The sequence below is a fragment of the Mya arenaria genome, chromosome 17, assembly GCF_026914265.1.
Source record: "Mya arenaria isolate MELC-2E11 chromosome 17, ASM2691426v1".
In the NCBI taxonomy this organism is placed as follows: domain Eukaryota; kingdom Metazoa; phylum Mollusca; class Bivalvia; order Myida; family Myidae; genus Mya; species Mya arenaria.
This window is the reverse complement of record NC_069138.1, coordinates 48499676-48524373: the sequence shown is the minus strand read 5'-3', so window position 1 is coordinate 48524373 and position 24698 is coordinate 48499676. Positions and strand designations below refer to the sequence as shown.

Sequence of the window (24698 nt, the reverse complement as noted above, 5' to 3'; positions counted from 1 at the left end):
CAACAGGGTGAATATTTATCTCCTTTGCCTTTTCTCATTATAGCTTTATGACTTAAAATACATGCTTTTACTAAACGGCTATGGCGAGATTGAGATGTATATATTTAAAATATGCTATTATATGCAAATGATTTTATTCTATCTTGTGAAACACCAGATGGCTTGCAGAAAGGCTATTATATTTTACTAAAGTATTGCATATAAAAATGAAAGTAAATGTAGGATGAACAAAGGCTATGGTTGTTAGGAAATCAGGATTTTTACCCAGAAACCTAAATTTTGAATATAATGGTGAAATGGAAGAAATCGTTAATGCCTTCGACTAATAAGTTTTTTTTTCGGGCGGTGGCTCATCTTTTAAATCAGATCCAGATAACACCTGCAGATCAGTGTAATAACTTAAGATTTCGTAAGCATTACACACATTTATTCTCGACAAGCATAACAGTACAACTGAATACATATAGACAATGCAAACCATAAGTAAGATCTACATATAGTCTATTTCACATTACTACATGGCCAACGTTAAATAAATTTGAATCCAAGTTAAGTTGTAACACAAAGAATAACACATATAGACCAGCAAAATAAATATCCTTTGCTAACCAGCTAAGGGAGGTTTTACATAACTAGGCGCGTATATCCTTTTATACCGAAAATGCTGCTATTTAATGTAATTACACTAACAAATTTAGCTACATTTCTATTTGTATAACCACACTCGAACAACTATAGGATGTTATATCATTCATGTTAAATTGCTCCAGAAAATTGTATTTCTGTACTTTCTCCATTCATTCATTGTATTGTATGTGATATGCTATGAACATTGTATAATGTTTTACGCAATAAACATACCGTATCATATCGTATCGACTAGCCAAAATGAGACTGTACTACGTACTGTCAAATTATGCTTATAAAGCTTTTCTACATAGCCAGTGAATATATGTGTAACGTGCGAGCCAAACAAACACCAACAGATCCCTTCAGGGAAAAGCATGCTCGACCCTGAAGGTGTCCACTGGTCTTTATATACACTAACTTCTCTATTCGGAACATTATTATGAACGCACCTCGGCCGCCTACAGCGGACCGTTACATATGTGTATGTTTGAAAACAAGAACACATCTCAGTACATCTTAGTACCTGGTTATACATGTAGAACTTGTCTTATTAAATCAATCAATTTATATTAAAGATACACTCCAATTTATTATTATCCCTTTTCGTTGTATATACAAAATATGTATACATTATGACTAACAGTTATACTCACAGTACTTATTTTCATATTTTCACTTGTTGTTTTTTTGGATTCAATTCATTCGTGTATCCTTGAATCCGAAAATAAGGAAATTAATTAACTTTCATGTTATATGCATTTAAATTGTCTAATAAAACAAAGTCTGGGTTTAAAAATGTACAGTTAATACGTTATTAGTACTTGTAAAACAATACGTCGTATAAAGCATTGGATTCGGACACGTTTTATAAAGGAGCCTGATTAAGTTCAATGTATATAAATAATGAAATGCAAAGTATATACTCTCATAAGCTTTAAATATATTGGGGAATGGGCATTACCTAGGGTCCTTGGGGTGCGGGGGTAATTGGCGGGGTTTTGACCATCTGTTCGTCCCCGCAGGGCGAGGATTTTAGCCGGGGTTGGCTGCACCGAAAGTCAAAGTCCCCGCTATTCCCCGGACATGGGGGGGGGGGGGGGGGCGTGGTTATAATTGACTGGTGCATTACTGGCAAGCTCTCACACTAATTGAAAATTGACATACACGTTACAGCGCATATCGTTTATTTATTTTTTGTATTTGTTACGTTATTTTAATACTCACGGTGCATCCTCGCCGTTGTAATTATTATGCAATGTGTATATATTTTGTATATTTATTCGAATGTCACCATGTCAAAAGTCGTAGACACACTTTCGTTTTCAACCAGTGGCTAGGTCTGTCCTTGCATGGTTAGATATGTAAACAGATTTACATATTTAATTTATAAACAGATGCAAGCGATATTTCTTAAGAAATCATTTAACTTCTATAATTCTAAGCATGTTATTCTCTATGTTAATGTGTTTGTTTAAATTGTGTTTGTCTTCGATATCTTTCTAAAAACTGTCTCGGACGAGCTGCACTCACACACACACACACACACACACACACACACACACACACACACACACACACACACACACACACACACACACACACACACACACACACACACACACACAGAGTACCTCATACTTATAGGTCTGTTAGAGCACCATTTGCACAGCGCGATGTCAAAAGTGCAGCCCCTCTCACGCCAAATCCCTGACGCCAAGGTTTCTTGCGCACCTCAAAAGTGCGGCCCTTCTCACGCCAAATCCTTGATGCCAAGGTTTCTTGCGCACCTCAAAAGTGCGGCCCTTCTCACGCCAAATCCTTGACGCCAAGGTTTCTTGCGCACCTAAAAAGTGCGGCCCCTCTCACGCCAAATCCTAATGTCAATGTTTCTTGCGCACCTAAAAAGTGCGGCCCCTCTCACGCCAAATCCTTGACGCCAAGGTTTCTTGCGCACGTCAAAAGTGCGGCCCTTCTCTCGCCAAATCCTTGATGCCAAGGTTTCTTGCGCACGTCAAAAGTGCGGCCCCTCTCACCCCAAATCCTTGACGCCAAGGTTTCTTGCGCACGTCCAAAGTGCGGCCCTTCTCACGCCAAATCCTTGACGCCAAGGTTTCTTGCGCACGTCCAAAGTGCGGCCCTTCTCACGCCAAATCATCGACGCCAAGGTTTCTTGCGCACGTCCAAAGTGAAGCCCCTCTCACCCCAAATCCTTGACGCCAAGGTTTCTTGCGCACGTCCAAAGTGCGGCCCTTCTCACGCCAAATCCTTGACGCCAAGGTTTCTTGCGCACGTCCAAAGTGCGGCCCCTCTCACGCCAAATCATTGACGCCAAGGTTTCTTGCGCACGTCCAAAATGCAGCCCCTCAAACGCCAAATCATTGACGCCAAGGTTTCTTGCGCACGTCCAAAGTGCGGCCCCTCTCACGCCAAATCCTTGACGCCAAGGTTTCTTGCGCACGTCCAAAGTGCGGCCCCTCTCACGTCAAATCATTGACGCCAAGGTTTCTTGCGCACGTCCAAAGTGCGGCCCCTCTCACGTCAAATCCTTGACGCAAAGGTTTTTTGCGCACGTCCAAAGCGCGGCCCCTAAAACGCCAAATCATTGACGCCAAGGTTTCTTGCGCACGTCCAAAGTGCGGCCCCTCTCACGCCAAACCTTGATGCTTAGTTTTCATTGGATAATTAAAAATGTTAATGTTGCAGAGAATAACTATTGTATACGTTTCTTTACAGAAATGAACAAACAAAACGTTCAAACATTTAATTAAGGAAATGTATACAGAGACGAGCAAACAATCGCCGCTTTGGGACTACGGTGTAGTGCTTGCATTTTGCGCCAACATCAACGTTCCAAGGTCGAATAATTTCGGGTTGTTTTTCCAGACCCTATACAGCCGCTCTGAAAGAGAGATAAAAATGAGACGTTAATGCAATCAGACAAGAAATTTTCGACATGTAATGGTGAGTGATCTTGTCATAGAGACTGCCTCCCATTTATGAACAGGCCTTTGACTATGTAATAGTTAGATGACATGCAGTTTATTCTTAATTATTAAGAATGGGCGGAGTGAGCATAGCGACCGTGTCCTTCTTAATCGTTAAGATATAACTTCAGGTTATCTTACTGACATAGAATACAACCACATTTGTTGACACATTGTCAATCCGCTATGTTCGGATCTACATATTGTTTAGAAAAATGAGAGCACTTTTCCGCGTATTTTTAAATACCTCATGTACATTCACATCAACATAAAAAGAACTATAGATGGCCATGTTCTCGTTGTCGTGTCCGTGATGTCCCGTTCGACCTTTACCATCTTACAGTTACTTGCTGCCGCTTACAGATCGACCTCCAGAAATTCATGACCGTATCACTAACTACAATCTCTCTCAGCACTGCGTGTGTAAGATAGATGCGTCGACTCATAGTCGCAGGTAAAGAACCCAACCGACCCTAACTGCATTGGTGTACAGTAGCTTCTTAAAACTACTTTGTCTTATTATAACTACTGTCTTACCAATTGTCTCATGACAAGGGCCAAAACTACAATATTTTCTAGTACAGCAAACATTGCAGATGAAAACAAACACCAACTAAAGTTGTGTGCGTACTAGAATATGTGAACTTCAACCTTATCTGCACTAATTTTACTTACCTGCCTAGTTCAAAATATATCATATATATGTATATACGACTGCCTTTTTATTAGTTCCTTACCCCTGAGGTCATGACAGGATCCGTAGTTACAGCCTCCACCAGCACAGCAGGCATTGCAAATAGCGACGGACTCAAACTCGCAGCCACGATGTCCCTCCCGACCTTCGCATAGTTGCATGTACTTGAACGCCTCTCGCATCAATACTCGGCATATCTGACAAGTATAACATAACATGGAGTTTACTGCAATGAAAATACAGTTCATACACAGTGGATGATCTAGCAGGGGGCACAACGGCCCGTGTCCCCCCGCCACCTCAGCTGGCCGGCAAAATGAACCTTAAAAGCACCTTTATTTAACCTAGCATCGATTCACTAACAATCTTAACGCTGATAAAAGTTTGCAAGTTTTAAGGGTGTATAACGGTTGCCCTCCTTCCCCCACCTAGTAATGAGCTCCTGGAGCCGCCACTTATAAATGTGAAAATTAACAACACAAACAACAAAACAATGATGAACTAGACATATTTCGTAATGATACTATCGATATTCTAAAAAAGTAACTTTACAAAACTTTTAATATAAGTTATATAGCTTAATACACGTATACATCGATATTGCTTTAACATAGAAAACGGGCTGTTTTAAATTACCAAGATTATAGTAAAATGGTTTTAAATATGGTAAGGCCTCACCAAAATGATGTTTCGTTCCGCGCATTTACCGCTCCTATTTTTTAAAAAATGTAAAAAAAAAAAATATTTTTGTGCGCCCGCTCCTAAATTGTTATCGCCAACCAGATTTTTTTGTGGTGATACTTTTTCAAAGGCTCAAAAAATAATATATTTAATAATATAATAACAATATACATATTTATGCTAGATTAAGTGTTTTTGTGAAGGCAAGTAACCTATGCGTGGTGTTTTGTTCTGTATATCGATCGGTTTAGCCTTTGGGTTTTAATAAATTCAATCAAAATGGCGGCTTCCGGTATAAATACTGTGGCTCGAATTTTGGAAATGTAATATTAGTTTTTACTCTAAATGTGTTTTGACCATGATGGAAGTCATTGTTTATCGTCACATACATTATTATAATAAAAGGATAATTGAATCAATTATTATGCAATACAACATTCAAAATGTTTCTGATACTGGTAGCTATAAAATTGCGTTATTAGTGGGTTTCTTTGGATGGAAATCGCCTTATTCCAGAAGCCCATAATGCTTTGCGACAAAGGTGATTTCCGGTTTTTTTCTGCATTCAATTTCCTAGTTATCGATACGAGTGAAAGGAAGAGCATAATTGGCAAAATAGATTGATAGGTGAGTAAAACAAGTAAGGAACATCAGTTCATACATTCTTCTATAAATTTCTACCGTTTTTCGTAAATGCAAATGAAATTTTCGACGTTTATACCCAACTTCAGTACACATTTAAGTGGGTGGGGTAAAATAACAAATATAATGGTAAAGACTTTCATAGTAGTTCTCAAAGACTTCAAATACATATTCAATGTTATAAAGTATGCATTAAATTGTGGTTTTTTGAGTGTTTTTATTAAATTAAATGAATAATAGTTTGCAATTAGTGTGATATTGTTAAAATCTGCAACTTTAAAGCAGTCAAGTAAATGAACCTTAAAGCATAATGTGAATAAGAAGGACATTTAAATACTGACTGCTGTGGTGTATATAAACACATTTGCAGGTCTTAGAATAACAGCTTATAAATAATCTACTCGTAAATTGTTACTATTTAAATATCTGACCGATATTAAAGCTGCCCTCTCACAAATTAAACATTTTGACAACTGTTTTATTTTTTGTCTTCGAACGAGCCAATTTATGCAAACGTGCAAGAACACCAGTGATATAAGGCTGCTGACAAAACATCGGATCGCAGAATTTTCATATTTAAGTAAAAAAATATTTTAATGCATTTTTCGTAAACCGTAAGTAAAGCTTTTCAAAATTATTCATAAAATAATAATTTTCAAATGGAGATATGAAAATCGGTGATCTGATTATTTTGTCAGCAGGCTTGTATTACTGGTGAACAATGACTCAGACAAAGTATTATTTGATTCAAGTCTTAATACTAGTGACCAGATTTTTACCGACTGACGTCGATGCAGAAGAAAACAGCTTCAGTTAAAAGGAACATGGTTCATTGTTTGGTCCAAATTGATGTATCAAATTCAATTTTGACCAAATTCTGACCAAAACAACAGTTTCGAACAAATATCTTTTCACTAAATAAATATTAACACTGGTTTGGATACACCAATAAATGGGTAAGCTAAGTGTATCTCTTTAATTTCTGTTGTTTTTACAGCCTAATACAGGATTTTAAAAACATCTCACTGACCTTAAAAATTCTCTGAACATACCATTGTACTTTCCATTTCGATAAGCACATGCCATTGTATTTATTGTGATAATAAAAATGAAATTAAGCCAAGAAAATTGAATGTAAATGGAGTCTGATGTTTGATGATGCGACATGATGCCATAGTAAAACATAATTTTTTAAAGATCTGAAATCAATCTTAATGAAATTATTATGAATGTCTAAATACAGTTGCAAATGATGTTAAAGTGATTCAGGTAGATTTATATAAGCTGTTTCAAACTTTTTCGTAAACAGCATTTTTTTTAATTATGAATGATCGTCATACTTAAAATATGTTTTAATTATATTAGAATTTGGTTTATCCATATAATGTGTGTACTAAAACGGACGAATAAAAAGTATGTATTTGGACATTTTCCCAAGTTCTGTTAGAGGCTCAGTTCCAGATTGCATTCAAATGGGTTTACAGGCAATTTTATTGAACGATCTTATTTATATTGACAATAAGAAAAAAAAATCGCTCTTCATTGATTTGGCCTTTATGAAAACTGACAAAATTGTATTATTTTTTCCGCTCGCTCGCTCCAATTATTTTTGGCAAAAATCCAAGGAACGAAACATTAATTTGGTGTGGCCTAAACTATATAACATAATATTAACCATATTCTGGGCACCTTTTCTCGCACAAGTTATACCCCCTTACGACCTCTGTTTTTAAATAACTGTAATAACTGGTGTAATAGTCTTACTTTGAAGTTTTTTAGGACTTTTAAAGTAACTCACTTCTATGATAATCATGATAAACTATTTTTGTGTTTAGTAAGACAAAGTTTAATATCTTAATTACACGAAATAAGAGACTTAAGCTTGCTTCAGAGAAATAATGTACTGTTGTCACTGACAGACTACCGTACTTAACTAAACACATCTGGCAAACATTAGAAATGAGGATAGCTGTGCAGTGAAATGAAAATTGAGGAGCAGTGAAATGAAGATAGCGGAGAGTGAAATGAATATAGCTGAGCAGTGAAATAAGATAGATGAGCAGTGAAATGAAGATAGATGAGCAGTGAAATGAAGATAGCAGAGCAGTGAAATGAAGATAGTGTAGCAGTGAAATGAAGATAGTGTAGCAGTGAAATATAGTGGAGCAGTGAAATGAAGATAGTGGAGCAGTGAAATGAAGATAGTGTAGCAGTGAAATGAAGATAGTGTAGCAGTGAAATGAAGATAGCGGAGCAGTGAAATGAAGATAGTGTAGCGGTGAAATGAAGATAGTGTAGCAGTGAAATGAAGATAGTGTAGCGGTGAAATGAAGATAGTGTAGCAGTGAAATGAAGATAGTGTAGCGGTGAAATGAAGATAGTGTAGCAGTGAAATGAAGATAGTGTAGCAGTGAAATGAAGATAGTGTAGCGGTGAAATGAAGATAGTGGAGCAGTGAAATGAAGATAGTGTAGCGGTGAAATGAAGATAGTAGAGCAGTGAAATGAAGATAGTGGAGCAGTGAAATGAAGATAGTGTAGCAGTGAAATGAAGATAGCGGAGCAGTGAAATGAAGATAGTGTAGCAGTGAAATGAAGATAGCGGAGCAGTGAACTGAAGATAGCGGAGCAGTGAAATGATGATAGCGGAGCAGTGAAATGAAGATAGCGGAGCAGTGAAATGAAGATAGCGGAGCAGTGAAATGAAGATAGTGTAGCAGTGAAATGAAGATACTCAGCAAACTACCAGTTGTGGCTTACTTACAAGTTGAGGTACTGTATTTTATTTGGCAATAAAAACCAACAAAGGGTTTCGTTCCGTATTGACACCCAGCACATATATCTAACAAGGATGTTGTCGTAAATGAATACTTATAGCAAACGACCATTCATGACTGACTTTGTAGTTATACCTTTTATGAAGTCCTTTTTAATGTAATATTTTCACGAACTTCATAGTTATACCTTTTATGAAGTCCTTTTTTAATATAATATTTTCACGAATTTTAAATTTTTACATTTAATAGTTTTCAACAGTCACAAAGTTGGCATTATTTTCTTTGGTCAGAAAGTCTTACCGATATCTTCCCACATCCATATCTAAAAGAAATTTTCCCAGCTGTATATTCTGTCTCTGCTGTGCAGACCTGAAAGTGAAATACCACGACGACGTATGAAACCATGTTTTTTTGTTTGATAACAATAATACACTTTTTAACATTTCTTACAAATAGGCAACAATATAAAAAAGACAAAAAACGAAATAGTATGACAAAAACAAAAACAACTGTTGTTTAAATTTATTTTTCTTGATAATTAATGTCGCTCAGCATTTACGTAAAAAGCTGGTTACACAGTAATTCTACTTAATACAAGGATGATAAGAGCTAATTATGTTATAAAATTTACTCTTCATAAACAAAACAAAACTGTTATAATAGATTAATCCGCTTCATCAACTTGGTGTACAAACGGTATACTGTAAATTAAGTCCAAGTTTTCTCACATGTGTGTGTTGGGGTGGTGTTAGCCACAATAATGCGCGTTTAGGGAACTTTCATTAACATTTTGATATTCATTTTGTTCCCTAAACGTAGAGTCGCCAAATCAAAAATCGTCAAATACTCTGAAGCGGCTGTTTATATGGACTAGGATGGGATGGGATGGGGTTGAGTTCCCTCACTGTATTACTTGATAACCATTGCATACCTCATCGTAGTCACAGATGGTGTAGGTTATGCAGTCAGTTGGGTTGGTAACGTCGTGGGTGACGTCGTTGGCCGAGGAGTCGCAGTAATGACACATGGAAACGTTCACGTTATCTGACATGGAAGTAATGTAATGACAGGTTCACGTTATCTGACATGGAAGTAATGTAATGACAGGTTCACGTTATCTGACATGGAAGTAATGTAATGACAGGTTCACGTTATCTGACATGGAAGTAATGTAATGACAGGTTCACGTTATCTGACATGGAAGTAATGTAATGGCAGGTTCACGTTGTCTGACATGGAAGTAATGTAATGACAGGTTCACGTTATCTGACATGGAAGTAATGTAATGACAGGTTCACGTTATCTGATATGGAAGTAATGTAATGACAGGTTCACGTTATCTGACATGGAAGTAATGTAATGACAGGTTCACGTTATCTGACATGGAAGTAATGTAATGACAGGTTCACGGTTATCTGACATGGAAGTAATGCAATGACAGGTTCACGTTATCTGATATGTATATTACACATGTACACGTTCACGTGATCTGATATGGAAATAACATCTGGACACATTCATGTTATCTGACATGGATGTAACACATAGACACATTCACATTAACTGATATTGATATGACACATGGACACATTTACATTACCTGATATAGAAATGACACATGAACACGTTAACGTTATCTGACATGGATATGACACATGGACATGTTCATGTAATCTGATATGGTATGACACATGGACACGTTCACGTCATCTTATATGGATATGACACATGGACACGTTCACGTTCTCTGATATGGAAATGACACATGAACACGTTCACGTTATCTGATATGGAAATGACACATGGACACGTTCACTTTACCTGATATGGATATGACACATGGACATGCTATCTGATATGGATATGACACATGGACACGTTATAGGATATGGTATGACACATGGACACGTCAACGTTATCTGATATGGATATGACACATGGACACGTTCAAGTTATCTGATATGGAAATGACACATGGACACGTTCACGTTACCTGATATGGATATGACACATGGACATGTTCACGTTATCTGATATGGATATGACACATGGACACGTTCACGTTATCTGATATGGATACGACACGTTCACATTTTCTGATATGGATATGACACATGGACACGTTCACGTTATCTGACATGGATAAGACACATAGACACGTTCACGTTATCTGATATGGATATAACACATAGATACGTTCACGTTATCTGATATGGATATAACACTTAGACACGTTCACGTTATCTGATATGGATATAACACATAGACACGTTCACGTTATCTGATATGGATATAACACATAGACACATTAACGTTAGCTGATATGGATAAGACACATAGACACAGTCACGTTATCTGATATGGATATGACACATAGACACGTTCACGTTATCTAATCTTGATATGACACATGGACAAGCTCACGTTATCTGATAAATTTACAGTTTGATTGAGGGTTTAGTTTCTTTAACACTTCGACAAACTTTCACAAAACCGCCGCAAGATGGAGCACAATAAAAAACATATTGGAAACAGGTTTGTCGAAGTGTTTGAGAAAAATAAATACCTACTCAGACTCCAGTAATCAAACGAAGGTGGGACTCTTTGAGCGGCATAGACTGCCCTTTCTTGCATTTATAATGGTGAAGAAAAAGAAAAGTTTTCTTTCTTTAAATTATCATTTGATGCAAAATGTTGCCTTCCGATGAAGCATTTATGGCGTAATTTATCAGGTGGTATACACATACTTAACGACGTGCGGTTCATGCAAAATAAACTGAATAAACCTCCTTGGTTATGGTTTAAACTTGCTGCGGCTGGTATATGTAGGAAAGTTTCATATTTTAATGAGAGATTGACCTTAAGATATGATATATGGTGCTACCACCAATTCAAAATGAATATTTGGGTATATCTGTGATGGACATTTTATATAAGAAAAATATTTAGATATCTGGTTAGGTCAATTCCAATTATAAAGCAATGACAAGCAAATACACTCGTAACCCATCGGCTCGATCTACTCGTTGGCTCGAACTGGATGTTTAGGACCGATTTTGTTTCATTCGTTCTTAGTATTCCCGCTTAGCTCGATATTCGCGAGTCTCGATGTATTCTGGCCGGTCCCTGGGATATCGAGCCAACGGGTTTCGACTGTATTTAAATTACTGACCATTTAATTGCCATTAAGGCCTTTTCGAAAAGGGCCCTTTACAATCATTTACCAATTGTTGTTTTTTTTTCCACAAAAAATAACAGTACTTTGGATGTTTGTCGGTGCGTGCATATAATCGTTTATGATTAAAATATGTTCGTTCTAAATATGTTTCTCTATTCAAGCTTTCACATAACATAAATTTATTTCGATTTCATCATATATAGCTCATCATTATATGCATAAATCTGTAATTCATAAATACACAAATAATGAAATAAATTTCAATACCAAATGATAGCACTAATTACTTCCTAATGCGTAACATGTCTCAAACTACAAAAAGGAAGGAAGGAAATTCAAAATGAAGGTAAAGTTGGAAGGTAGTTGGTAGTTGGTAGTTGGGGATTCGAATATTCAACTACTAATTAATTCCCCATATGTGACCTTTAAAACCATACATATAGACATAATCTGAATCCCCAACTACTGACTGGTTTGCAGTTGAACATTCGCGAATAATCGACTGGAAATCGTCGAATATCCGACTGGCGAATATACGAATAAAAGTAAATTAAAACAGTGTTCGTCGCAAAGATACATATGTGTACATGCATAAAGAAATATTTGGCGATTAATTTTTCCATATGTGACCTTTAAAACCATACATAAAGACATAAACTGAATCCCCAACTACTGACTGGTTTGCAGTTGAACATTCGCGAATAATCGACTGGAAATGGTCGAATATCCGACTGGAGAATATACGAATAAACTTAAATTAAAACAGTGTTCGTCGCAAAGATACATATGTGTACATGCATAAAGAAATATTTGGCGATTAATTTTCCCATATGTGACCTTTAAAACCATACATATAGACATAATCTGAATCCCCAACTACTGACTGGTTTGCAGTTGAACATTCGCGAATAATCGACTGGAAATGGTCGAATATCCGACTGGCGAATATACGAATAAAAGTAAATTAAAACAGTGTTTGTCGCAAAGATACATATGTGTACATGCAAAAAGAAACATTTGGCGATTATTTTTTCCATATGTGACCTTTAAAACCATACATATAGACATAATCTGAATCACTAACTACTGACTGGTTTGCAGTTGAACATTCGCGAATAATCGACAGGAAATGGTCGAATATCCGACTGGCGAATATACGAATAAAAGTGAATTAAAACAGTGTTTGTCGAATCCCCAACTGGCAACTAGCAGGTAGTTAAATATTCGAATCCCCAACTGGCAGCTGGTAAGTAGTTGATTATTCGAATCCCCAACTACCAACTACCTTCCAACTTTACCGTCATAAATTCAATATAAGATATGTTCTACTGTACAATATTGATAATATTGTTTCTTTGTTTTAAGGAGCTTTTGTGGCATACAATGCTAGTTTATGCATTTGGTGTTTATTTCGGACATTGAGAGGTTAAATAAATTTGAACATACTAGGCCTATTAATATAATCAGAAGAAATATACACTCTCCTTAACGCATTAAGAACATTCTCCATCATTGACACACTTTGCGTCTTGACGCAAAAAGAACATTCTTCATCATTGGCACACTCTACGTATTAAAGCATAAAGAACATTTTCCATAATTGACACACTTTGCGTCTTAGAGCTTAAAGAACATTCTCCATCATTAGCAAACTTTGCGTCTTAGAGCATAAAGACCGTTCTCCATCACTGACCACTCTGCGTCTTGGAGCATAAAGAACTTTTCCATCATTGACACACTTTGCGTCTTAGAGCTTGGAGAACATTCTCCATCATTGACACACTTTGCGTCTTGGAGGATAAAAAACATTCTCCATCATGGACACACTTTGCGTCTTAAAGCATAAAGAACATTCTCCATCATTGACACACTTTGCGTCTTGGAGGATAAAAACATTCTCCATCATGGACACACTTTGCGTCTTAGAGCATAAAGAACATTCTCCATCATTGACACATTTTGCGTCTTGGAGGAGAAAAACATTCTTCATCATGGGCACATTTTGCGCCTTGGAGCATAAAGATCATTTTCCATCATTGACACACTTTGCGTCTTAAATACATTCTCCATCATGGACACATTTTGCGTCGTAGATCATAAAGAACATTTTCCATCATTGACACACTTTGCGTCTTAGAGCATGAGGAACATTTTCCATCATTGACACACTTTGCGTCTTAGAGCATAAAGAACATTTTCCATCATTGACACACTTTGCGTCTTAGAGCATAAAAAACATTTTCTATCATTGACACACTTTGCGTCTTAGAGCATAAAGAACATTCTCCATCAATGCCACCCTTTGCGTCTTAGAGCATACAACATTTGCTTTGAAACTATAACGATGGTGTAAACTTACTGTTGCTGATGCCACAGAGTCTCTGGTTACAGTTGCTGTCCATATTACAGCATCTACACAAGAAAAGCATCCATTTGTAAAGTTTGTACTTAAAACGAATATTATAACAATGCTGTTTACTAGATTGAAGCATTTACAAACACAACATGAATGCTTTAAGGATTTATCCGTTTTTCGTTAAAGATGCTCGACAAACAGAATTGATGATTATCGTGTGAGGGAAGGCTTGTATTGGCAACTGGCCATTTGCTTTAAATACGTTGAACGCCTCTGACAAAAAAGCTTCCGGCAAGTGACCAGGCGGAGCTCAGCTCCTATTCGTAAGGTGGCATACTACTGCCGTAAGATGACCTGTGTTTAAGTCTCATGTTATTTATCTTGCCAAAAAGGTAACAAAAGATAGCTAGATAGTTATCGCGAAAATTATGTGGTTAACACGAGACAATTCGCGAACGTTAACAGGTTTTCTTATGGCAGTTAATTATAGTACTGTAACATATTTGCTTAACCCAAATGGTTAAAGCTGCCATCTCACAGATTGAACGTTTTGACAACTTTTTTCATTTTTTGGTCTTGAAACGAGCCAACTTGCGAAAATCCATGGAAACCACTTATACACGACTGCTGACAAAAAATTAGTTCGCAGATTTTTATATTCAAGTTCAAAAATGATGTTTCATGCATTAGTAACGGTTTAAGCCATTAATTTTCGAACGGAAACTTAATTGCCGGTTCGATCCCCAGCCTCAACACTATTATAATCTTCCAAGAGGGACAATTAACGGGGATCCCATGAGAGTGCTATACACCGGTGCGTGTTAAAGAACCAAAGCAGCTCTAACCAGGGTTGCATCCTGTCTCATCACTATGGCATCCAACCTAATAGTATTAGTATAAAGTCCGACGCCGATTGAAAAATTTCCCGGTGGCGTCGTAAAATCTTGACGAAGATACTTGATAATATTTGGTGGAGAAAGTAGTGTTTGACAACTGTTTAACTGCTTTAATTTACATGAGTCGAAGCGCACGTTAACCATGAACTTGTTTAGGTACACACGGTTCAACGTCGAGTTAATTAAGACGCTCGAAACGAGATACACACAACGGTATAATTAAACAAACGCGGATTACATAGACAATAAAATATCGGCATCAATAAATTCTTGGACTTCCACTTTAGAACGGTCAGTAAAAAAGCTGTGTGAAGTTAGCTAAACATACGCCATTAGACATTGGACATTGAAGATCGAATGTTGTGCTGGCACGACATTGGACATTGGACATTCAAAATCGAATGGCCATCACAACATTCAATTTTGAATGTCCAATGTCGTGCCAGCACAACATTCGATTTTGAATGTCCAATGTCTTGCTAGCACGACATTCATTTTTGAATGTCCAATGTCGTGCCAGCACGACTTTCTCTTTTGAATGTCCAATGTCGTCCCAGCACAACATTTTATTTTGAATGTCCAATGTCCAATGTCGTGCCAGCACAACAGTCGATTTTGAATGTCCAATGTCCAATGTCGTGCCAGCACAACATTCAATTTTGAATGTCCAATGTCGTGCAAGCAAAACATTCGATTTTGAATGTCCAATGTCCAATGTAGTGCCAGCACAACATTCGATTTTGAATGTCCAATGTCCAATATCGCGCCAGCACAACATTCTATTTTGAATGTCCAATGTCCAATGTCGTGCCAGCACAACAGTCGATTTTGAATGTCCAATGTCCAATGTCGTGCCAGCACAACATTCAATTTTGAATGTCCAATGTCGTGCAAGCAAAACATTCGATTTTGAATGTCCAATGTCGTGCCAGCACAATATTTGATTTTGAATGTCAAATGTCCGATGTCGTGCCAACACAACATTCGATTTTGAATGTCCAATGTCCAATGTCCGATGTCGTGCTAGCACAATATTCAATTTTAAATGTCCAATGTCCAATGTCGTTCTAGCACGACATTCATTTTTGAAATCCAAATGTCCAATGTCCAATGTCGTGCTGGCACACCTTTCAATTTTGAATGTCCAATGTCCAACATTCGATTTTGAATGTCCAATGTCAAATGTCGTGCCAACACAACATTCGAATTTGAAAGTCCAATGTCTAATGTCATGCCAGCACAACATTCGATTTTGAATGGTCCAATGTCGTGCTAGCACGACATTCATTTTTAAAATCCCAATGTCCAATGTCGTGCTGGCACGACATGTCCAATGTCGTGCCAGCAGAACATTCGATTTTGAATCGTGTCTGCACGACATTCATTTTTGAATGTCCAATGTCCAATGTCGTGCAAGCATGACTTTCAATTTAGAATGTCCAATGTCCAATGTCGTATGTTTAGCTAACTTCACACAGCTCAGTAAAAAGGAGTTTTTTGTGGGTTAACCAGTAATAACAAATATTTACGCCATAAAAAAGAACGTCATGGACGTCGAAAAAAGAAGCAGCTTAATTCTTGACAACTACAGAACCTGGAACAGGCGACCAGCTCGTTTTGTCGTCTGGATCTCTCTTCCTCCTCCTCCATGTCCCTTCTTCCGATCAAACCAATCTGGCCCGAACATTGCTATAATAATAATAACAATAATAATAATAATAATAATAATAATAATAATAATAATAATAATAATAATAATGGTAATAATATTAATAATAATAATAATAATAATAATAATAATAATAATAATAATAATAATAATAATAATAATAATAATAATAATAATAATAATAATAATAATAATAATAATAATAATTATAATAATAATAATAATAATAATTAAATAATAATAATAATAATAATAATAATAATAATAATAATAATAATAATAATAATAATAATAAAATAATAATAATAATAATAATAATAATAATAATAATAATAATAATAATCGCGATAATGATGGTGATTTGCCGACAGGGAATGCAATTCCAAATAAATGTCAGTTATATGTATCAAACATTTAATACGTATGTCGATGAGGCTATTTGTTTAGAATTTACGGAATCTAAGATGATTTTATATCTGAAATCATAATTTAAAATGTAATGAATTCGGTACCGCCGTAGCTCTGCATCCAGATCTGTAGACAACTTGAAATGCGGCAGTGATCACTTGGTCCATGTAGCAACTCTAAAATAAATACGAAAGCAGTTGTAGTTGTAGTTGTACTGTATACGGGTGAGCAGCAGCAACAGCAGCAACAGCAGCAGCATTTTGGCTTCTGTTATGCCGTATCCCCATCTACCAGTGAGAGTAAATTCTCCTTTTTGCCGTCTAAAGCTTTAGACATGGCGGGACCAGGCTTTTAAATTGGTATTCATCTGGTAATAGTTTAAATGATTTCTACTCTTTAATGTCTACTGAAAATGATAATACAATATTGAAGTTACCAATCTATGTATACCATCTGTTAGACATGATAAATGTGTAAATCGTATGTTGCAACTACTATACTATGTTTGTTTTTGTACATTCTGTGTATTTTGGGCCGGTGGCCTTTATTTACTTGATTACAATGAATTGAATTGAAAATGCTGCCATAAAGGCTCCGACAGACCATCATAAACTCTAATATCATCAGACGATTACAACAAAATTTAAATTGTTACTAACAATACAATGTTCTACCAGGTTTAAGTCTGTTTGCACAAAGCGAACATACTCTTCTGGTAATAAATACCGGTTAAAAAAATCCTTAAATATCGTGTACCCAAATGGGTGTTTATTCTAACTTATCTTCCTTGACAAACCTCGGTCCGGTTGTCACATATTTCGATTCGGCAGTCTGAAAGACTCCTGGCATTGGTACACAGCCAACAGTACAGCTTGTTTTCATCTGGTATCTGGCCAAAGGCTGTAAATAAAGCTCTTTATATCAAATAAAGCATCCATACAGTCCTAGATATCAAATGAAACATCTATGCAGTCCTAGAAATCAAACGAAACATCCATGCAGTCCTAGGTCTCAAATGAAACATCCAAGCAGTCCTAGATAACAAATGAAACATCCACTCAGTCCTTGATCACAAATGAAACATCCACGCAGTCCTAGATACCAAATGAAACATCCACGCAGTCCTAGATCTCAAATGAAACATCCACGCAGTCCTAGATATCAAATGAAACATCCACGCAGTCCTAGATATCAAATGAAACATCCACGCAGTCCTAGATATTAAATGAAACATCCACGCAGTCCTAGATAACAAATGAAACATCCACGCAGTCCTAGATATCAAATGAAACATCCACGCAGTCCTAGATATCAAATGAAACATCCACGCAGTCCTAGATATCAAATGAAACATCTACGCAGTCCTAGATAAAACACCCATGCAGTCCTAGATATCAAATGAAACATCCATGCAGTGCTAGATATCAAATGAAACACCCACGCAGTCCTAGATATCAAATGAAACATCCACGCAGTCCTAGATATCAAATGAAACATCCACGCAGTCCTTAGATATCAAAAATATTTTGAGTGGTCCCAGACTGTAGCCGATAAGTGTTTGTCATAGCATAAGAACAGGTAATGTAAATTGGTGAATTTTAATACAATCGGGTAGCTTCATAACAGTTACTAGTAAACCTATATGTTTATTCTCGCAAGTTCATTGCTAGTGTAGATTTATAAAATGAAAACCGATATTGGTTAAGGACGTTTAGTCTATTTGTAGTTGATGAAATATGGCAGGGTCTTTTAGTCAACATTTTTCAATTTTCTTCGTAATTATCTGTAAGTATCTAGTCCCCTCGGTTCCTCACCAAGATTTATTTAAGAATAGTTGGTTTGCTTTTTCATATTCACATCAATGTTGAAATCTTATGAACGTAATTAAATAAAGTGGGCTTTTAATTCGCACTATTTTAAATTGCATAACACCATATGTCCCATTTTTAACTCCTGTGCATTATTTATTTTAACCTTTTTTTCGATTTGCGGTATCAAAGTATGTAGGCCCACGGTCTACAGTCAAAAAATCACATATGATTTCAAATTAGAGATCACCGAATATGGTATTTTGATACAAACGGGGTCCAAGTCAAATAGTGATAAAAAAGGCGTTATAGAATACTTTATGTACATGCTTCTGATATGTAATCAAAGTTCGAACTATACGCAAAATGCCATTACGTACGTGTAATAGTGGTACTCGTTCAGGAGCGTACATGGGCATACTCTAGTACGCCCTGGCGTACAAATCATTTATGGTTCCATCGAAGTTGCAAATGCTTAAATCTCGAAATCAGTAAAAAAAAAGGGGGGCTATGTGATGTTTTTTACATGTAGCCTTTTACTAGTCAAAGTTTGTGATTTTTTCCACTGAATTTTGGAGTTTCGAATGCATGAAAATGTGAGGGGACAGCACTCTCGCTCCCATCCCGTATAACATACATTCACACATAGAATAGCTTGCTCATTGGACGTATGTACAGTTCAAAATACTAGAGATACAACCCCGTTTAGGTTGAACAGTTGTTACATGATTTACTACGGCGTGAAACTGGTGTGTATTTGTAATGCAGAAAAAGAAGGAGAAAACATGCTTTGACTGAAACAACAACAACAACATGTTTTTAAAGATATGGAAAACATTTGAATAAGTCAAAATGCATACCAGTGGAACAGGCTACAATCAGTACAAGATATTGTACGGTCAAACCTGAAAAAAGAGAGAATTAACTTAACTCCATTATTTCTAAAAGCCATCGATTCGGTTTGTGTTGAACAGCAAGTTTTACAATGTATTGCGAACACATATGTTCAATACCTACCTTATAGTTCACTGAACTTTTAGATCAGAAACCATGTGTTTGAATTGGACTAAAGTTTTTTAAAATAACTGACCAATTATAGAAATAAAATACAAACAATGCGTAGTGTCTACAGACACCATAAATCTGTAACATCTGTAACTTTATGTAACATGTAATGTTTAAATGAAAGAGCAAAGTATGCGCGACATAATTAGTCTGTGAAAATGATAACTGTGTCGTTATATTATAATGAGTAAGTCAGTTTTTTGAAAAAGTCTATAAATACCGATCGGAATAATACACATTTTAAGACAACAAACCAAAATAAACTCACTCATTTTCTCTGTTGACTTGATGGAATGATGTTCTTATTTGATATCACTGCGGCATTTACTTTCTATATAGTAGTAGTTCATCATCGCCGAGATAAGGATTCGTTATTGCGATGCCCTATAAAGGTCAAAGTACAGTTTATATACGTGTGTATCTATAGATTCGTGTTGTATGAAAAAATTGTAAAATGAATCGACAGTAAGTTATTCTATTCTTGAAATTTACATTGTGTGCCCGCACCGATTATGACTGCATCTTGGCTATATCCCCACCCCATGCGACTCACTGTTTCGTAAAAGAAGACACTGCGAAACTCAAATCATATGAAGACCGCGATTTAAATGACATCTGGCTGCTTCCACAGCGCCGACATTTGAAAGCAATGAAAGGCCGCCCTCTTTAGACTGACCCGAGTCGTCCACATGTAAATTATTTAGTCTGCTTATTAGATACTACATATGTATACTATAATACAATTCAGTCGATTTCGCGGCGTGCATGTGCCGTCGGACAAAGAAGAATATCGATGCTGTAATATCGATGCGATGCGCCTTTGTCTGTGATTCGATTGAAAGTACGGGGACAGCGGACGCGAACATGGAATACCGATAACGTCACGTTTGTAGCGTCATTTTCTGAAAATCGATAATTAATGGACATTGTACGCGAAGTTAGCGGCCTAGCGGCGTGAAGTTAGCGGTCTACCGCCGTGAAGTTAGCGGCCTAGCGGTGTGAAGTTAGCGGTCTACCGCCGTGAGGTTAGCGGCCTAGCGGCGTGATAGTTGGCGGCCTAGCGGCCTATTTTTTCTCTTCTTCAAAGCACTTTCTTGAAAAAATGATAAATCAATGGGTTTATTTGATTCAAATACATTAACATAGCGGCCTTAAATTATTTTCTATTTCAGAGCATTTTAAAATGCGTTTTCTTCTAAAAGAATGATATATTAGTTGTGTGTATGCCCAAATATCACTCTGAAGCGATTATATACTTTTTTTTCAAAAAAGTCAATCAAGCAGTTCAGCGGCCTAGCGGCCTAGCGGTCTAGCGGCCCATGGGCGTGAAGTTAGCGACCTAAAATGGTTTAATTTCCTATTTCAACTCATGTATACATGTTTTTGTCTTCTAAAACAATGATAAATAAATTGTTTGTATGCTAAAATTATCAATCTGACGCGATTATAAACTTTACATTTTTTAAAAAAGTGTCAATCAAGCCTAGCGGTGTGAAGTTAGCGGCCTGAAGGCGTAGCATCCTAACAAAGTTTCCTATTTCAAACAAAGTATACATACTTTTTCTTTAAAAAAAATCAATCAATCAATTGTTTGTATGCACAAATGATCAATTTGATACGATTATCAGCATTTTTTCAAAAATGTCGATCAAGCAGTTCAGCGGCCTAGTGGCGTGAGGTCAGTAGATGCCTGGGGACACAGCGGCATGAAATGGCTTCCTATTTCAAAGCTCGTATAATAGGATATGATTTTCTGCGATAAACAGAGATTCATGATTGAAATTAAAATGATATTTCACTGTTTCAAAAAGTTACTCGAGTGTGTGGGCTTGTGTTATGGTGGTATCCGTCGACCCGGAGGAAACACACTTGTCCGGCTAGTTGAACGCAAACCAAACACACATGCTACGAGGCCGATAAAGTTAACTTTTAATATATATATAAACAATCAATAATGTCTGGAATAAATATGTATTCAGTTGGGATCACGCAACTCAGACTGTAAAACAAAATCAAATCGGAGGCAGCAAAATATTATTTGATACGACTCTAAATTTCCAATGAAATTATAATCAAAATAATATGAATTGCCATATAAAGCGACAATGATGATATTTGATTTAAACACCAAAATAGTGTACATTGTGAATAAACAAGAATTGCAAAAGTGTTTGTAAAACGTAAAGGCCGGTAAAGGCCGTTTTTCAGTGCTAGCGATTTGACTAAATATACTTGCCGTTTTTACTAAATTCAGAAACGAAAGTGGAAATAATATTTCTCAAGTTTATATATCATATAATATATGGGGTTTTTTAATATAATACACTATATAATAGTTGCATAATATCCATACTACTGTACACTTGACCGTAACAGGCATGTCGGAGGAAGTTCCAGAGCGAAACACGAAGGTAAGCCATTTCGTCATTTATTTTCGCGACACACTTCGAAATGTTAATTGTTGTGAAATTACATCAAATACGAAAGTGATTCAAATTTCAAACAATACAGCCTTATGGAACATTTCATAATATTAAATAACAAGTGCTCATTTATGTTCCAGGACTTCAAGTTCCAGCAACTGGTGAAGGTCCGTGTTTCGGACAGTCCCTCATCTCTTCCAGCTAACCGCAGCTCACTTGTGGCCTCAGCATCCAAATATGGCCGCACATTCATTGGAGTTAACAATGGTTGGTGCTTTAAACATATGAAATATTCCTGATAAATAAGACCACTCACCTGTTCTACTTTTTTCAACACAGCATATTACATACATGTGATAATTTCTTGGGTCGATTCCTGGACACTCGTCGTAATGTCAATGCACACTAGGGGGGTCCGGACTTACCATGGTCACGTGATTAAAGCACTCTATATAACCACATGTAAACCCCATATCGTTAGTTTATTTTCGGCGTAAAAATACACAACGATAGTTAGAAAAAAAGTTCAAAAACCCTAAAATTCCTTATGGACGCGTAAGTTGTTTAAAGTTGTTAAAGTATAACGACGTATCAACTTTGAAATTTGAATGGAATATGGGATGTTTTCTGTGTTTCAATTTTGTTTTTTTACTCATTTTGTCACTTTCTTTGAACTTACCTTCATGCTAGTATGTTAGTCTAAAATAATAGACGTGTTATACGGGATTCTTCCAATCCCTAACGTCTAAACGGGAATGTGCAAAAAACGGGGGTGTTTTGAAAATATTGAAATTGTTTTAAGTGAAGTATTTTATGGTTGAAATTGATCATAAAGAGTTATATTCATATTTTACCATGTAAGTGAGATGTAATTTTGCACTAAACAAGCATTTAATGCATTAAAACAAGTTGTTTACCTTTCCAATAAAACGAAAGTTGACTGACACAGAAAACAATTATGCGAAGGGGAACAACTCGATACAATCGTAATAACTCGGCCTCCTCCGACAAAGCTTCGAGATAGACCTCGTTATACAATCGTAACAACTCGGCCATGGCCGAAATGTTCCGAGCGATTTAAAACTGTGCCCTGAAGCCTTGCAGGTGCCCTTCATGTATATATCGTTATGTTTTGACAGAATGAAATGAAAAAAGCCGTCAAACTCATAATTATAAGTTGGATATTTATTTTTTGTGTACGGAACTAATATACAATAACATAATCTGGTAATATTTCTTGTTTTTTATGATATTTTATAGACTCTATATGCTTTAACCCGGAATCCTGATCGGAACAACTACCCACTTTTGATACTAAACAATTTGTACGTGAAGGATTTGCCATATCAAAAATCTAAAAAAAAATCCGCCAACGTACAATTATTTGGACTAGCTAGTATGTCAGTAAAATGTGTGAAAAATATCAATACATCAATTAAAAGCTATCATTCATAAGACCAAACAAATCCATATGAAAACAATGAATTTGTATACAAGAACCCTCCCCGACTCCCACAACAATAGGCCAATAGATCAATCATCGGGTGATTGATGATGACCTCGACGACACACGTACCAATTAACGGATTAGTGTCAACATGTCCTGTGTTTTACGACCAGTGTCCCGGACAGGCAAAATAGCTGACTTACATTGGTAAAATTAAGATAATCGATTCCGAGATTATTTTTTTTCGTTTTTTTTATGACTTTCCGGGACAAACATGCACCCTCCGTCACTCTGTGACAGAGATACGATTTCCGGGACAATCCCGGACGTCCGGGACGTTATCACATGTATGGCGTATTACAATTCGGGAGTGACTACTTAGTGTTACAAGTATAATCATTGGCTATTTGTCATCTGTATAAATTTTCAGGCTGAATGGTTTGTGATTTTAAAAAATCTGAACATACTCATGATACTGGATGTCTACTTGATTTTTGTTTACATTTTCACAAGTTTGTTTGTACTGACTCCTATGCCGGAATAAGCAAACTTATCGAACACATAGTGATTACATTCAACTCATTTTTTTTTTTTAAAGGAAACATAATTTTTCTGACATTTGTTTAATGTTTTATACACAAGTGGATTTTCTTCTTGTATTTGAATGAGGCCTTCTCAAAGTGCAGTTGGATTTATACGTACATGTTTATTTTAATATTGTTTTGATTTAATTTTGACGTTTTGTACTCACTTATAAATGCCAATTAAAGACAGAAATGAAGGTGATTGTGTTTGCTAAAACTATTATCCAGTTTCATTTGATATAATTACGATACTTATCAAGCAAATCTAATTAAGTAGCGCCTTGTGCGAAATCAAGCCAAGCAAACAAATCAATATGTAAAATTCTAACCTAAGACCGTGAAAATGACATTGAGCCAAGCAAACAAAGTGTGTGTAATTCTTACTAGGGACCGTGAGAATGACATTGAGTGTGAAGGTTTTTTTTTTTCATAATAATTAAATATGTTTTCCATTGTT

The 24698-nt window shown here is 36.3% G+C and overlaps 2 protein-coding genes across 2 annotated transcripts in view; one reads left to right on the top strand and one right to left on the bottom strand.

The window, feature by feature from the left end:
- Window positions 1-3376: 3376 nt before the first annotated feature.
- Window positions 3377-20117, bottom strand: LOC128224189 (uncharacterized). Its single transcript, XM_052933940.1, has 10 exons — window positions 20056-20117; window positions 19583-19627; window positions 17711-17814; window positions 17019-17090; window positions 16432-16526; window positions 13945-13997; window positions 9339-9451; window positions 8708-8776; window positions 4352-4505; window positions 3377-3529 (listed from the first exon to the last, which is right to left on the bottom strand). The coding sequence occupies exons 1-10, from the start codon at window positions 20057-20059 to the stop codon at window positions 3441-3443; spliced, it is 798 nt and encodes a 265-aa protein (XP_052789900.1). The 5' UTR covers window positions 20060-20117; the 3' UTR covers window positions 3377-3440.
- A 1926-nt stretch (window positions 20118-22043) lies between these two features.
- Window positions 22044-24698, top strand: part of LOC128224180 (nuclear pore complex protein Nup214-like) — a 43187-nt gene continuing 40532 nt past the window's right edge. Inside the window, exons 1-2 of the mRNA XM_052933927.1 lie at window positions 22044-22198; window positions 22351-22477. Of these exons, the coding sequence (XP_052789887.1) occupies window positions 22166-22198; window positions 22351-22477 (160 nt within the window). The 5' untranslated portion in view covers window positions 22044-22165. The remainder of the gene's footprint in view (window positions 22199-22350; window positions 22478-24698) is intronic.